We start from the raw sequence: 15,836 nt of genomic DNA, 5'->3' as shown, positions 1-15,836 counted from the left end.
TTAAAGATGCACACACCCGATAAGAGAGGCAGGGACGTAGTATATATACCTAGTTTTAGTTGTGGAATACAATATATTTGTACAAGAGAACGACGGAGAGCGTCCTGAACTTTGCACCTAGTTGTGTTTGGACTTGGGCACAAGTTTATAAATTCAATTTCTCGTCAATCGTTTTACTTATTTATAAGAAAGGTGTGAATTTGGACCAGTACTTTCACTCCCGCACGTTTGCAAATAATTTGTGGTATTTAGCACCCTTCAGTACAAGTTTATCCTATTGCGTACAACCAAGCTATAAATAAATAATAATCCCGCCAGTGAAAAACTATTTCTGATTTCATTTAATTTGAAATTTAGTGAATTGGTACGTATTTATTTTGATTTATTAATCGTAATTTAAGAATGCGAAGAAAATCAATTTATTTCTAAATTTATTCTCCCGCGAAACCTTTCAAAAACACATTCGAAACGGTTCTAATTTCAGTTCTAAATATTTCTTATTTCCTTTCAGAAAAATCTGCGTTTATTAAAGAATGGCCAAGTTTATGCGTGTTTTAAAAAATCATAGTTTACAATGGTCTAAATTGAAAAGTATTGAAAGTATTCAGTGTAGTAGTGCGTTTGGAAGGAGAGAATACAGCAGTTTGAAACATCAACCTGAGGAGAAATACAACAGTAACATCGTGCAGACATCGTTAGGTAATGTGAAAGTGCCTAATGAGAATGTCGTTGAACACATTTGGAAGGACTACGAAAAGTGGGGCGATCAACCAGCATCGGTAAGTTTTATCTAAAAATATTTTCTTATTTACTTATGATAAAGAATATTTAGAAAACCTTGAAAAACTATAAGAAATAAACACGTTTTAACATTCAAACAAAAATAATAGGATTTAATTAAAGGTCAACAATAATTACTTTTATTACTTAGAAAAAAATGTGTAATTATTTTTTATTTGAATCGACATGAATAAAAAAACAACTCAAAAAATTTATTACTCATCTCTGATTGTTCATTTTACGATTCATATTTAGTGATAATCACCTTTTTTAATCCATAATAAAACCTCAAAGTCTGATCTCAAATTCGTATTAAGATTAACCAGGTGAGCGTGTAGAATGAAATTTGTACTTTGTACCACGAGGAAAAGGAAATTATTTGTAATCATCGGTTTCCTTTCATTTAGATAGCAAAATATTTGCACAAACACGTTTAACAATAGAACGATAATCGGTCATTATTTGTAAATTTATTGAGGTATTTTATTGTTGATTTAATTAGTGATTTAGAATGACCCTAAGGTAAACACAACTGTTTTAACTCAATCCAAATAAATTTCTATCAACATATTCAAATCATTCATTAATTAGATAACATAACAAGTATCATCCTTAAGCAGATGATATTCAGTTATTATTAATAATCATGTTGACGTATTTTTCATTTGTTGCATTCCTAGAAAACTTGATACCTAGTATTTTATAGAATTGTATTTACATTATAGAATAGAATATATTTCAAACAACTCCATATCAAAATCGATCCTTGTAAATTGATTTCGACCACGAAAGGCAAGGTTTCCAACATGTGTATCAAAGTAAACAGAGGCGCCACGAGGCACTTTTACCTTTAAGCTTTTCATGTTAAACCACAACTGAATAATAAACAGCCGAGAAGAAATATAAACGGTGTTCAAAAACCCGAGATCAGATTTCATGAAGTTGTAGAAAAATAGAAAGATTTTTATTAAATAAGGAAGTCATCAACTCAACTAAGAGTGTAAATTAGTGATGCAACGGATAATGATTTTGCGAAGAGACGGATCCCCTTCGGCCGGATAGCCGGTTATCTATCCGGCCATTATGGTTATAATTTCTGATACATTTCTGAAGTGATACCCTACATTGTCACATTATTGCGATATTTGAATAAAAATGAAATTAATAAGAAAGGTGATAGATATGTCAACTTATTTGGATCCAAGATACAACATGAACTTTTTTAATGCTGATTTAACTAACGAAGCAACCCTTCAAGAAATGAATTCTATAGCGAATTTTGCAAGTTATCGATGAAAATTGCAACATTGAAAAATTGATCAAAACTTCAAATATTGTTTTCTCAAAAACTAAAAGCTATTTTTCAAAACGGGTTGGTTCATTGGAAAGAAGACACTTTTATTAACATTTTGGGAGATTTTCATACTCATATTCCAAGAACTGGATTTTATAGGAATTTTTAAAACTTAATCGGCGAAAATTGCAAAATTCCATAAATTGTCGATAATTTCAAAAATTTATTTCTGAAGAACTAAATGTGATTTTTCAAAACGGCTTTTTCATTGGAAAGAAGGCACTTTTATTAACACTTTAGGAGATTTTCATACTCATATTCCAAGAAATGGATTTTATACGAATTTTTAAAACTTAATGGACGAAATTGCAAAATTCGAAAAATTGTTGACAATTTCAAAAATTTATTTCTCAAAAACTAAAAGCTATTTGTCAAAACGGCTTGTTGCATTAAAAAGAGGATACTTTAATTAATAATTGGTGATATTTCCACAAGGATCCTTTAAGAAATTAATTTTATAGCGAATTTTGCAAGTTATCGATGAAAATTAGACGAAACTGCAACAAGAGATTTTATACATATATCGTATTGGGATTGTTACAATGAGGTTGGCTAATGACAAACCTGATATATATAAAGTTGTATTCAAAGAAAAAAGTCCTATTGCGGTTGAACTTGATTATTATTTGCAGTGTCCAACACCTAAAAGAGATACTAATTCCTGTGAATGATGAAGTACTTAGTAATAGGTTTTTAATATCCGGCCAAAGCTGCATATTTGGTAACTATCCGGTATCCGGACGGATTGTAAAAAATGGCCGGATAAGCAGGATACCGGATAGTTGCCGGATATCCGTTCCACCACTAGTGTAAATGTTAATTTAGGCTTTGAAATGCTAATTTTAAAATAAGCTGATACCTGGACCCTAATTGGTTTAATATGGTTGAACAATACTGGGAGTTCCTTTGGATAAAATTGTATCCGTGGGAGTACTGATGGAGTTCCATCTATATCTAGTCGACTAGAAATGAGAAAAACTAGAAAGAAGAAGAAATGGATAGAAAACCGTTGTAGTAACTGGGGAAAAGGTTTTTCTTGCACAGGAGCAATTTAAATCTAACTGATGGAGCTCCATCTGTATCTAGTCGATATGAAGGATTGTAGACACACTTACAACATAACAGAATAGGTCACTAGAAATGAGACAGAGTAGAAAGAAAAAGAACTGACTTGATTTTACTCGTTGTACTAGATGGGGCAAACATTTTTTTTTTTTGCCGATGAACAATTTAAATGTAACTGATGGAACTACATCTACATCTGCTCGATTTGAAGGACTTTAGACACACCTACAAGAATTTTAGATACATCTTGGCAAATTTCCTGATAGTTTAGTCTATTGTTTAAATTTTCAGGTCCTTATGGACGCCGCTGTTCCTAATGTACCAAACTATATCAACAATGTATCTTAAAATTTTCTTCTAAAATCTTTGAATTCTGGCTATGTAGCTAGATATAGCTAGATATCGACGGTGTCAAGTCAAAATGGCATAAACGCCAAAATGGTCACTTTTTACTTAGGTACACCGTTGAACAGGATTTTTAAATCAGCATCCAACAATTAAAGCTACATAACTGCAAACAATCAATCGCCGTAATATTGGTTTAAAGATTGCGCAAATGCCTATTTGAATACGACCTGATGAAATTTTTTAGTGATTCCTGAAAAATCAAGTAAATGTCGTTTATGTCGTTTTGGCTTGGCAGCGTCGGTATGATACCGTAGGTTTTTATGCCTGCTTATATAGCAACAGTTATTTATACCAAGTCATAGTAAAATATCAGCCAATACATGATTCTATATCTTATATTTTTCTTCAAAATTACTTTTCATTAGTGCACTTCGTTCCATATTCTTGTTTGGTATAAGTGTGTTTAGTCAGCTAGCTATAAGCACTTATCTGGCTTCACCTGTGTATTCCTTTATTTCTTCGCCTGTCTTTCGTTGACAAGCAAGTCGAAGGTCACCAAGCTGTACACTTTATGCAAAAATTACCATTATGTTACTGTAATGCTCAATGCAGATACCGTGTACAACATAACCATTGCTATGAGCTTTGCTTTGCTGGTATAAAAACTTCTCACACTTAACTTTGGGTTTTGTGGAGATTTTGGCTCGTTTCGTCATTTTCTTAATATGTACTTTTATACCTTTATCAAGATAATCAAGGTTACCAAGTTTTCTCCTACCATACATTGTATACAGGTGTATCGCGCTGTATCTTATGTATCCGCTTTTTTTGGCCTGTTTTAATGTCAATCCTTTAAGTTGACGAGGAATCTCACTCATTATAATATATACAAAGTTTCTTTTCGGTACTATTACTTTTCATAACAAGTAAGATCTAATTGCTTTTGATAAGTGCTTTCTGTGCTCTTCTGATTGGATCTTGTTCCATTTTTCTTATTCAACTTGATCAAAATCCCTATCAAATTTCAGGATCGCGATCTCGAGAGCAACACAATCTGAACCTTGATTCATCCAGCTCCAAGTCTGCTTCGGCACTCTTGTATTATCCCATCGTGTTCATTGGGAATTATTTGGTTTTGTGTTGTAATATTATTTCTTCGCCAATAAGAATATGATGCAAAAATTAATATTTTCAATGACATAGAATCACAATTACTTGAAAAATTAAGACAGTCACCATATTAATAAGTAAGATGAATCAACTTATGTACCAAGTGGTACAATATTAATCGTTTAGGTCACGCACATAGATTTTCAAAGATACACAGGAAGAAATGTTATGCTTACTAAAATTGCTTACTAATTGAGCAAAAGTACTAGCTTTCTTGTTTCAGGAAATTTTTGTTTAGATTTGGTATATTCCCCAAAAGCTTCATGAATTTCAGTTTTTAGAGAGATGTGTCATTTTGAACCTTGCTAATCTTCTCCGAAGCTTTTACAAGACTGCAAGAATCATTTTTGAGGTTTGTTATCTTTTCTTAAACCAGTATTAGTACAAAATTTGGTAGCAACATTTATTTTGTACAGTTACTAACGTGACGCAAAGAAATGTCATTATCTATTGAGATTATAAACTGATGCAATAATTTCTTCATAGAAGAACATTGGCATGAATCAATAAAGAAATAAAGTTCTATGCTACAGCCTTGTTATGAGAATGTTCTACAAATTCTATCAATACGAAGTAGTTGTACAAATTGGTTCCGTTTTAATAAATAAAAATATATTCGTTCTAATTTCAAATATTTTAAACTAACATTGAAAACAAACCACACCTTCCATTCAAAAATGTGTCAACAAAATTCATCGTGCGTAATAAAACGATAAAAGTCAATAAAACTGATTAAATTAACAAAAAGTTTACGATAACTACAACAAAACTACAACATTTTTTTGAAGGGGTTTACACTGTTTGAGTTAGAAAATATACTACTGATTAGTTTATTGACGTTATTGAAGATTATAGATAAATTACAAATTTATCAAATAATACGAATTGTTTCAGACGTTGTTTTACGTCAGAGTTCAAAGTTGAATTTTTTGCTTAATATGATTTTCTCAATTAATATTCATTTATCATTACACATATCAAAAAAAAATTTACTGCAATTTTAGTTTTTTATCCACGTGTAGATAACGAAATCCGGATTTTAATCGCGACTCGCTGTAATATTGCTATATTAAAATGAATATGTGTATGCATCCAAAGGTCGAAGTTCTAATTGATAACGAGATATGTTTTTGAACACAGAAGATTACGAGAGAGGTATACGGACGAGCCCCCTTATCGATCGATAGAATCGAAAATAATCAGAAGAAAAAATCGAAGGGAAGAGACAAACACTTACAGACCAAATAAAAGATAAAAAATTATTCAACATTAGATTGCAATAATAATATTAAATAAACAAGTAGCGTTGCCAAATAGATCTTAAATATAACCAGTTGCATTTTGATTCGAAAATAGTTACGAAAAAACTGCATCGAAACGAAAATAAAGTTACGTGTGTTCTAAATTATAAATATACACACGTCCGAATAACTTTTTTGAACTTTAACCCCAAGATGAAAATAATTCGCACATGTTAAAATATTTAATACAATTTTGTTATTACTAAAATGAATCCGAAAATTAACATCTTACATTCTTGTTTTTATCGTTTTAATAGACGTATTAACACCAATTGCTTTACTCGGTGTACTGCAATTGACGCAAACACACTTTTATTAATCGAGATGAGTCTAAACAGTAATTGAAATGTACAAAAGTACAATTCCACCAAAACAATTCTCAACAAGATTATTTTGACTCCTAACTTAAATTAGTTTCTATTTTAAGATACCTGTAACAAGAACAACGTTCAAAAATTCATATCTACTTGATGATCTTAAGCAGATTGTCCCCCACGTTCGTAGATCGATGATAATTAATTTGTACTTTTCATTTTTACAATATCAAACTCATTTTATCAATACGATTTTACGTACAACGTCCGAAGTCGATTGGTTTCGGTATTAGGAATTAATTTTCGAAATGTATTGCGATCAAAGGTTAATTTTATTGCCTGTGTTGATGAATTTATGATTGCGGCTCGATGTTTGTCTAGATAGATTTTTATAAAAAAAATAAATCTATATTTATTGTAGAATAATAAATCATTTTTAGTTCAATGAAAAATACACGACAATTTAACGCTGAATCACAATTAAAACAAGAACTAATACTAGCATTAGAACTAACACTAGAACTAGAACTAGAAACATTCAAATCCCAATGTTTCTAGTTCTAGGTCAAGCGTTAGTTCTAGTTTTAGTTCAATAGAAATATACAACAATCTAGCTCTGAATAACAACTAGAACTAGAGCCTTATCACTAACCTTATCACTAAAACTAACACTAGACCTAGAACTAGAAATATTCGGGTTTAGCCGTACGTCTCTTAAGACGGCTAAATCCGAATGTTTCTAGTTCTAAGCCTAATGTTAGTTCTAGCTTTAGCTCAAAAAATATTCAACAGTCTAGCACTATATAACAACTAAAACTAGAACTAACACTAGACCTAGAATCATTCGAGTTTAGCCGTCTTAAAAGATGTGCGGCTAAATCCGAATGTTTCTAGTTCTAGGTCTAGTGTTAGTTCTGCTTTTGCATTAGCATTGTCACTAGAACTAAAACTAGACTTAGAACTAAAATCATTCGGGTTTAGCCGTCTTAAGAGACGTGCGGCTAAACCCGAATGTTTCTAGTTCTAGGTCTAGTGTTAGTTCTGCTTTTGCAGTAGCACTGTGACTAGAACTGACACTAAACCTAAAACTAGAATCATTCGGGTTTAGTCGTCTTAAGAGACGTGCGGCTAAACCCGAACGTTTCTAGTTCTAGTGTTAGTTCTAGATTTATTTCAATGAAAAATATACAACAATCTAACACTGAATAACAACTAAAACAAGAACTAACATTACCATTAGAACTAACAATAAACCTAGAACTATTGTATTTAATTATTTTTTAATAATTTTTCAGACATGTGCAGTATCAGGAAGAACTTACAGTTACTTCATGATGAGAATGATGATTCAAAGATGTGCAAAAGGTTTAATAGCACATTGCGGAATGGAACCAAGAGACGTTGTTGGTTTGCTTCTTCCAAACATTCCAGAATACATAGTGGCATGTCACGGAGCTTTAGAAGCTGGATTAACTGTCACGTTTGTAAATCCATTATATACCCCAGGTTAATACAAAACAATTATATTATAAAACAATTTTAAATTAATTATCTTTGTTATTATGTTATTAGATGAAGTTAAAAGACAGTTTGAGAATGCTGGTGTTAAAATGATAATGACGATTCCGTTATTTTTGGAAGTAGCAACAACGATAGGAAAACATTTGCTTGGGTATAAATCGACGATTTGCATCGGTGGCGAAGATGATGCATCGCAAAATGTTCACGGTTTTCAAGATTTATTAATGGCCGATTATCAAGCTGAACTACCGGGGATAAATCCAAAAGAAATTGCAATTCTTCCGTATTCCAGTGGTACAACCGGAATGCCAAAAGGGGTTATGTTGTCTCATTATAATCTTATCGCTAATTTATTGCAAATTAAACATCCGGCTTTTATGGAAGAAAGAGATCCTGGTAAAAATTAATTTTGCTTTAACCAAAATAAATGTTTTTAATTATTTTTTTTACGTTTTAGATGTCCAAGAACAAGCTTTAACCGTTTTACCATTCTTCCACATTTATGGATTTAACGGTATCTTAAACACAACGTTATCTCAAGGAGTTCATATAATTACCCTCCCAAAATTCACGCCGGAAGATTATATTAAAGCTTTAGAAGAATTCCGACCAACGTTCCTATTCGTGGTGCCTTCTTTGCTTTTATTCTTAGCGTCACATCCGGCTATTACCAAAGATCATTTATCATCGATTAAAAATGTTACTTCAGGAGCAGCTTCTGCACCTGAAGGATTATTACAGAAGTTCCGGCAAAAATGTGGCAATGATGTTGTTATAAGACAAGGTAATTTTTAGTTATTATTAAAAAAAATGGGATTAATTATATTTTTGTGGGTTTTAAGGATATGGTATGACAGAAAGTTCACCAGTTACTTTATTTATGCCTCTTCTGACTCCACCCTCCAAAATTGGTACTTGTGGGGTTTTGGCAGCTAGTACAGAAGCAAAGATTGTCGATTTAGTTACAGGTGAAGAATTACCTGAACTTAAATCAGGTGAATTACTGGTTAGAGGTCCACAGGTAATAATTTCAAATTGATTGTCATTAATTCAAATGGAATCAGCCTAAGAAATTATAATAATAAATAAGAAAATAATTTTGTTTTAGATTATGGCAGGATACTTAAATAATGAAAAAGCGACAGCTGAAACTATTGATGAAGAGGGTTGGTTGCATACAGGAGATGTTGCTTATTATGATGAGGATAAATATTTCTTCATAGTTGATCGTACAAAGGAGTTAATCAAAGTTAAAGGAAACCAGGTAGGTTAAAATTATGCACTTTTTTTCTGTCATAATTTGGTATATCATAATGGTTATAATATCCAGTTATGTCTAAAAAGATTCTTTTTGTAAGACCAGCCTGAAGCATAGCTATAAAAACAAACAGCAAATGCTGCAAATGATTTATCCATGTCATTGAATTTACTGCTATATCATAAAAATAAGTTTTGGCAAATTTATTATAACCTTCCAAAATTTTATTCATTAATCTTTGGAAAAAGGAGCAGATTGAGCAATGTTACTAGTTCAAATACTCTTTGATGAAATCAGTCATTCCAATTTGCCAATAACTTACTTACTGACTTAAATATTTTGCGTTACTACACCTACTGGTCTTGGTACTTTGCCTTCTATTTCCATTATAATCATTGGCGAAGAATATGGACTGTCACTTGATTTAATTACAGCTAATTGTAAGTCAACATTTTTATCTATTTTTTCGTCTATAATTTCTCGTATTGCTGCAGATTACAATTTCTTCCGTAAGTCTTTCTACATACTTAATGGAGATTTAATTTGCCTTCCATAACATAACTCCACAGGACTGATATGAGCAGCATGTGGCGCACTTCTTATGTCAATTTATGCATTACACATTTTTGTCCTAATTTAAGCTGAACATGTTTGAGGTCAAGATGCTACAATATATGTTGTCTAATCTGGTATTAATGTTGCTTTAATCAAAGCAACCTCACCTTAACTAAACAAAAATATATTGCCCCTAATTAATGAAGCGGCATGATACTTCATCTGTTTTAGTTAGGCTAAAGTTAAAGATGAAGGTGCTGCAATGTATTATCTAATATTGTAGGCTTAATCAGGTAAAAGCATACAGTATCCGCACAAAATGTAACCAAGATCGCTTGATGATCAAGCTTTCACCACCTATCTCTCTCTATTTTTAATCTAATTGCTATAATTATTGGCCAATTGAAGTATGACAACCGAAATGGCGTGCAATTCGGATATTGTGTAGTTATGTAACACACCTTGTGTTATAGTAATTAATCAATTCTGTCATGTGTATCTTGCACACCACAATGGGAGGATCGGTTGGTTTAGCTCCTCTTGGTGTTTGTATAGTGTACGATAAAAGCACCCCAATCTTCATTTTTCTGGAATACTTTATTTGTATCAAATACCAACCGAACCCAACTACCACCTCTTGTTGAGGTTGAGTTGATGCATGTTGTTTATACTCTTTTACCTTCACTGGAAATGTTTCTTTAGAACTCTTTAGATTTTTCGGAAACTTATCCATAAAAGTAGGAACCACAAACACCGATATCGCGGATAACCAAAGAACACTCGCAAATAAAACTAACTTCACAGTCCTCGATTTTTAAGTCTTTGTCGATTGAAGACTTAAAATTGGGTATAAAACAAGGATGGTAGAATTTACAAGGACTGGTAAATCCTTCGTTCTTCTGTCATCTAATACGTCATACCACGCTGATTAAGAGATTGTTGCTTTTAGAAGTTTTAAAAGGTGTTGTTTGATGTCAGTCTTGTGTTGATATGGTATTAAAAGTAGCGCCTCGGCCTAATAGAATGAAATGTACGATTTTCAGCTTATTAACCGAGGCGTTGTATTGTTCCATACCAGTTTTCTGTTAATATAAGTATTAGTTATAGAGCCTCGGCCACAAGCAACCTCAGCTTAATCAATCAGCATCATGTAGTCTTTGTTATGCATTCCACTTAATTTAGCTGGGGAGTTGTAATATCAACTGGTCAAGTGTGAAACTACTATTACTCAACTGATTCTTCAAATTTAGTATACAGCTGGCTATTTAGCAAAAAAATATAAAGATCGCCATGTTGGGAGAAGCAATTATCTTATGGCATATAATAAATTGAGATGTAGCAGTACCCCATCGTATGTTTTCCATTTTAGCTGAAGGATCACCACTATTAGCTTTTAGATACAACTCTCACAAACCACCAAACAATTCATCAATCGAACTTAACATCATCGCATAACACTTCAGATATTCTGCTAACATAGTAACAATAAGTCCATAATAATCACGTAATGTTATTTTTTAATGTTAGTTCTTCATGATATTCGCGGCTGGTTCATGCTATTGTACGTTTGGTTATATAACCATTAGAAATCAAGAGCTGCCTATCTAACAATTATTCTATAACAGTGACGTGTTAGTAGAGTTTCTGTACTTAACAAAGTGGTCTTCATTCTTGAATATGAAGTGATTAAATATAAACCAAAAAGTTAGCACCTTCAAGTATAAAACAGTGTCCCGTTCTTTGTTTGCCTCAATCATTGTTCACGGATTGGGTTGGGCCAAATAGGCCCGATTTTGACATTAGTTTCTTTCAGTTGACGAGGATGTAGTGTAAGATTGTCTTAAAAATCCTTAATAAGAAATCCCCGGTTTCATCATGTTCCAGAGATTTGTGAGTGTTCGAGGTTCTTAATCCACTCTTGACTTGCAATGAATTAATCATCTACCAAGAGAAGCAAGAAGTCTTGTTAGCGACATCTAGCGCTAAATAACAATTAAAACTAGAAAAAAAGCATAGAAATAGAATCATAGCATTTGCCATGCGATCTTCAGACGCATTCGGCTAAAACCGAATGGTCAAGTGTTAGATCAATAAAAATATACAACAACCTAGCGCTGAATAAGTACTAAAACTAGAGAGTTGGCACTAGCATTAGAACTAACACTAGACCTAGAAACATTCGGGTTTAGCCGTCTTAAGAGAAGCACGGCTAAACCTGAATGATTCTAGTTCTAGATTTAGTTTTAGTGACAGTACTAACACAAAAACAGAACTAACACTAGATCTAGAATCATTCGGGTTTAGTCGTCTTAAGAGACGCATGGCTAATCAGAATGTTTCTAGTTCTACGTCTTGTGTTAGTTTTAGTGATAGTGTAAAACTAGAACTAACACTAGACTGAGAACTAGAAACACTCGGATTGAGCCGCACGTCTCTCAAGACGGCTAAATCCGAATGATTCTAGTTCTACGTCTTGTGTTAGTTTTAGTGATAGTGTAAAACTAGAACTAACACTAGACTGAGAACTAGAAACACTCGGATTGAGCCGCACGTCTCTCAAGACGGCTAAATCCGAATGATTCTAGTTCTAGGTCTTGTGTTAGTTTTAGTTCAATACAAATATACAACCTAGCGCTATCTAATGTTAACTAGCACTGTCGCTAGAACTAACATTAGACCTGAAACTAGAAACATTCGGATTTAGCTGTGCGTCTTGTAAGACAGCCAAACACGAATGTTTCTTGTTTTACTATTAGTTCTAATGGCAGTAATAGTTCTAGTTTTAATTGTACCACAAGTATCTGAGTTTATGATACAAATATATTTTATATGGATTTAATACGAAAAAGTAAATAATAGAATGTTGGATAACAAATTTTAAATTTAATAATTTCTAATTAACGCCATCTTTTGCCCGGCGATCGTTTCTGTTGGTAAATGCAGACTGGCAGTCCTCTGCCTATGATTGGAAAGTTAATATTTTTGAGGATTTATAGAAAAAGTAATGAAATTAATATTATGCAGACGAAATTATTATTTAAACTGTTATTTATTAGGTTCTCTCACCAAAAATAAGACAGTTGTTCTTGTGACAAATGAGGGACTTTATTGCTTATTACAACTTAAATTCTTAATGATAAAAACGGAAAATCGAGCTACAATAAATACTGAAGTAAAAAGGTAGATAGTAATTACTGGGAATCGGAAATAAAATAATTAGGCACTTATAAATCCTCAGGTAAACGATCTATTAGCTAGTAATTACGTAAAAATTAAAAAATTAACCACATTATTAAGATACGATTTTTTTCATTTTTTTTTTCACTTTTGGTAAATGCCTTATTTAAACGGAAGCTGTTTCATCAGAAGTAATATCTGTTGAATCTGGATTTTCAACATCAACTTCCATTGGAGTTTCTTCTAGTTGTTCTTGGTGTTGTAATACAGGGTTTGGTTTATTTTCGATGGTCTCTTGGTCTTGTTCCACCTTTGGAGATTCTGTTGACGTTTCTTTTTTATTATGACTTGTTGGACACTCTTCAACCACCATTTCTTTTACAGGTTCATCCGGAGGAGTGACAGTTACAAAATTAACTTTCTCATCAATTATGTCTTTTGAAACTTCAACATCCACTTTAACCTCTTCATCTTTATCCGAATTTTTTTGTGAATTTGGTTCCAAATTTTTTTCCCCTATATTTGTATCCTCCAAATTCGTATCTCTCAAATTAGTTTCCTCCAAATTTGTTTCTTCCAAATTCGTTTCTTCCAAGTTTGTTTCCTCTATATTTGGTTCCTCCAAATTAGTAGTTTCTTCTATATTTGGTTCATCTAAGGTAGTTTCATCAATATCGACATTAATCTTTTGATTCTCTTCGGTTAGTTGCGAAGAATTCTCTTCGTTTTCACTTTTATCCGAAGCGTCAGTTTGAACAGTATCATTTGAACAACTTGAATTTGAACTTTCCGTCTCTGAAGATGAAACAACAGCTTCGTTTTGTAATTCGAGATTATCGATTTTCTCAACTGGTTCGCTTACTGCGTTATCATCATCCGTCGTAATTGGTTCTATACTATTTCTTCTTTTCTGTACTTGTGCTGGAACGCTTTGAGTTTCATCATCGACGTTATCATCAACATTTTCGAGGGGTTTTTCCAAACTTTCTTCGCTTTCTGTTATTATTATGGCTGGAATGGTTAATGTACTTGAACTTTCTGTAACAGAACAAGTTATAACCGTTTCTGTGGTGGAAGTAGTCGCGTCTATGTTAATTCTAGATTCTTGAGGTGGGCTAATTTCGGATGTTGTTGATGAGGAGGATGAAGATGATGACGAAGAAGAGGATTGTTCGCTTGTGGGGCGATCTACGTTTATAAAAGCTTGTTCTTCTTGGTTAATACGAGGCCATGATGCGTTGTAATCGATGTCTTTCATCATATCGTTTGTGGCAGTTGCGATCGCTATTATTTCGGGTAAATGTTCGTTTTCTATTCCATTTACTATTCCATCGCCGTTTTCTGCATTTCTCCTTGTACCTATAGAAATAAAAAGTAAAATTAATACCAAAATGTATCATAACCTCACTTTTCGTTTATGACATTTCAACCTAACCTTAAAATTAAATGAAAATGTCATAAATATGAGTCATAACCTCACTTTTTAACACTAATTTTTAATTTAATGAGAATTTTGATATTAAATATTTAGGGAAACATGTATATGTACAAAATGTACTTTTAAAACGTTTATTTTACCTGGTTCCATCGTACTAACAACTAAAATATTCTTCTCTAAGGCCCTCATATATTTATCTATTCTATTATATTCTTTCCGTGGGGTTGTTAGTAATTCACATATTCTCTGTACAGTAAAAGGAGCCGAAGTAAACGTATCTAACTTTTCTAAAATAAAATTTTTCATGGAATCGTAGTTAAACATTTCGACATTTGGGCAGGGCGGTATGTCCATCGAAGGACACGACACGTAAAACTCCGTGATAACGTTAATCAATTTCTCTCTAAAAAGGCTTTTAATAGCGGACCATTGGTAAACGGGGTCCCCCGTTTTAGCCACGAAACACAAGTACTCCTCGAGTTCGCGCGGAATGTCCTTGGGTTTTAGTTTTGCGAACTCTTCCAAACTATGTAGGATTTCCTCCGGATTTTCCATTGCGTCTCGTTTTACGACGATTTCGTCTCAAAACCGATTGAACACTATTTACTTCGTACTTTGAACACTTTGATTTGACAAACAACAAAAAATCGAGCGAGCACTTGCGTTGTGCTGACAATAACGTGAAGTACGCCTGAATCGCTAAACTGAGCAAGGTGACGTTTACTACCAACCTTAAAATAAACAATTTCTCGAGGTCGAAGTTTAATCACTATTTATACATAATTATAATCAATTTATATTTAATAATTTAATTTCGTATTAATAATTAAATCCGTATTATTAATTAAAATAAAAATCTTAAAAATAATTTAATAATTTAATTCGACAGCGCCATCTTATATTGAATCATCGAAGTTTATTTAAAGTTTCTAAAACATTAAAAAAATGTTTTTAACATTAATTATTTTAATGATTTCAAAACAATTTTAATTATGTTCACGAATATGTGGTATAAGGTTTAAACCAAGTATAAAATTGTGTTTGTTTTACTAATTTCATTTAATTTTTTGTTTAAGGTATCTCCAACTGAATTGGAAAATATAATTCTCGAAATGCCTGCAGTAGCTGATGTTGCTGTGGTTGGAGTACCAGATACTTTAGCTGGAGAAGTTCCAAGAGCTTTTATTGTAAAGAAACCAAAAGCGGCTTTAACAGAGGAAGACGTTTTAAAGTATGTAAACCCAAAAGTGGTTCATTATAAGAAATTATCGGGAGGTATACGCTTTTTGAACATGATTCCACGTAATCCAAATGGAAAAATTCTCAGGAATGAGCTTAGATTGATTAAATGAGAAGCGAAAGTTAATACTCATTCAAGAATTGGATCTTTTTAAAATAACTAGTTTTTAAGTTATAACTTTTTTATTATTGTGTAAATATATGTTTTTATTGATATTTAAAACGTTTTTGTAAGCGACTGATTGTATATATAAATGTATGAGCAAAAATTGAATAAAATTTATTTGTTTATAATAAAGATAGTGGTTAATTTTAT

General features: G+C 32.3%; 2 protein-coding genes across 2 annotated transcripts; one reads left to right on the top strand and one right to left on the bottom strand.

Moving 5' to 3' along the window:
- The first annotated feature begins 72 nt into the window (after positions 1-72).
- On the top strand, positions 73-15,818 carry LOC111424095 (uncharacterized). Its single transcript, XM_023057524.2, has 8 exons — positions 73-364; positions 512-779; positions 7,628-7,838; positions 7,905-8,249; positions 8,311-8,637; positions 8,696-8,874; positions 8,962-9,117; positions 15,358-15,818. The coding sequence occupies exons 2-8, from the start codon at positions 534-536 to the stop codon at positions 15,631-15,633; spliced, it is 1,740 nt and encodes a 579-aa protein (XP_022913292.2). The 5' UTR covers positions 73-364; positions 512-533; the 3' UTR covers positions 15,634-15,818.
- LOC111424096 (serine/threonine-protein phosphatase 4 regulatory subunit 2-like) lies at positions 12,697-14,977 on the bottom strand. The gene is made up of 2 exons (XM_023057525.2): positions 14,422-14,977; positions 12,697-14,202 (listed from the first exon to the last, which is right to left on the bottom strand). Exons 1-2 carry the CDS (start codon positions 14,834-14,836, stop codon positions 13,010-13,012), a joined length of 1,608 nt encoding a protein of 535 aa, XP_022913293.2. The 5' UTR covers positions 14,837-14,977; the 3' UTR covers positions 12,697-13,009.
- Positions 15,819-15,836: the final 18 nt, after the last annotated feature.

Source organism: Onthophagus taurus, chromosome 11 (assembly GCF_036711975.1).
Source record: "Onthophagus taurus isolate NC chromosome 11, IU_Otau_3.0, whole genome shotgun sequence".
Taxonomy (NCBI): domain Eukaryota; kingdom Metazoa; phylum Arthropoda; class Insecta; order Coleoptera; family Scarabaeidae; genus Onthophagus; species Onthophagus taurus.
Note: the sequence above shows the minus strand (reverse complement) of the source record. Positions and strands in the feature narration are given on the sequence as shown.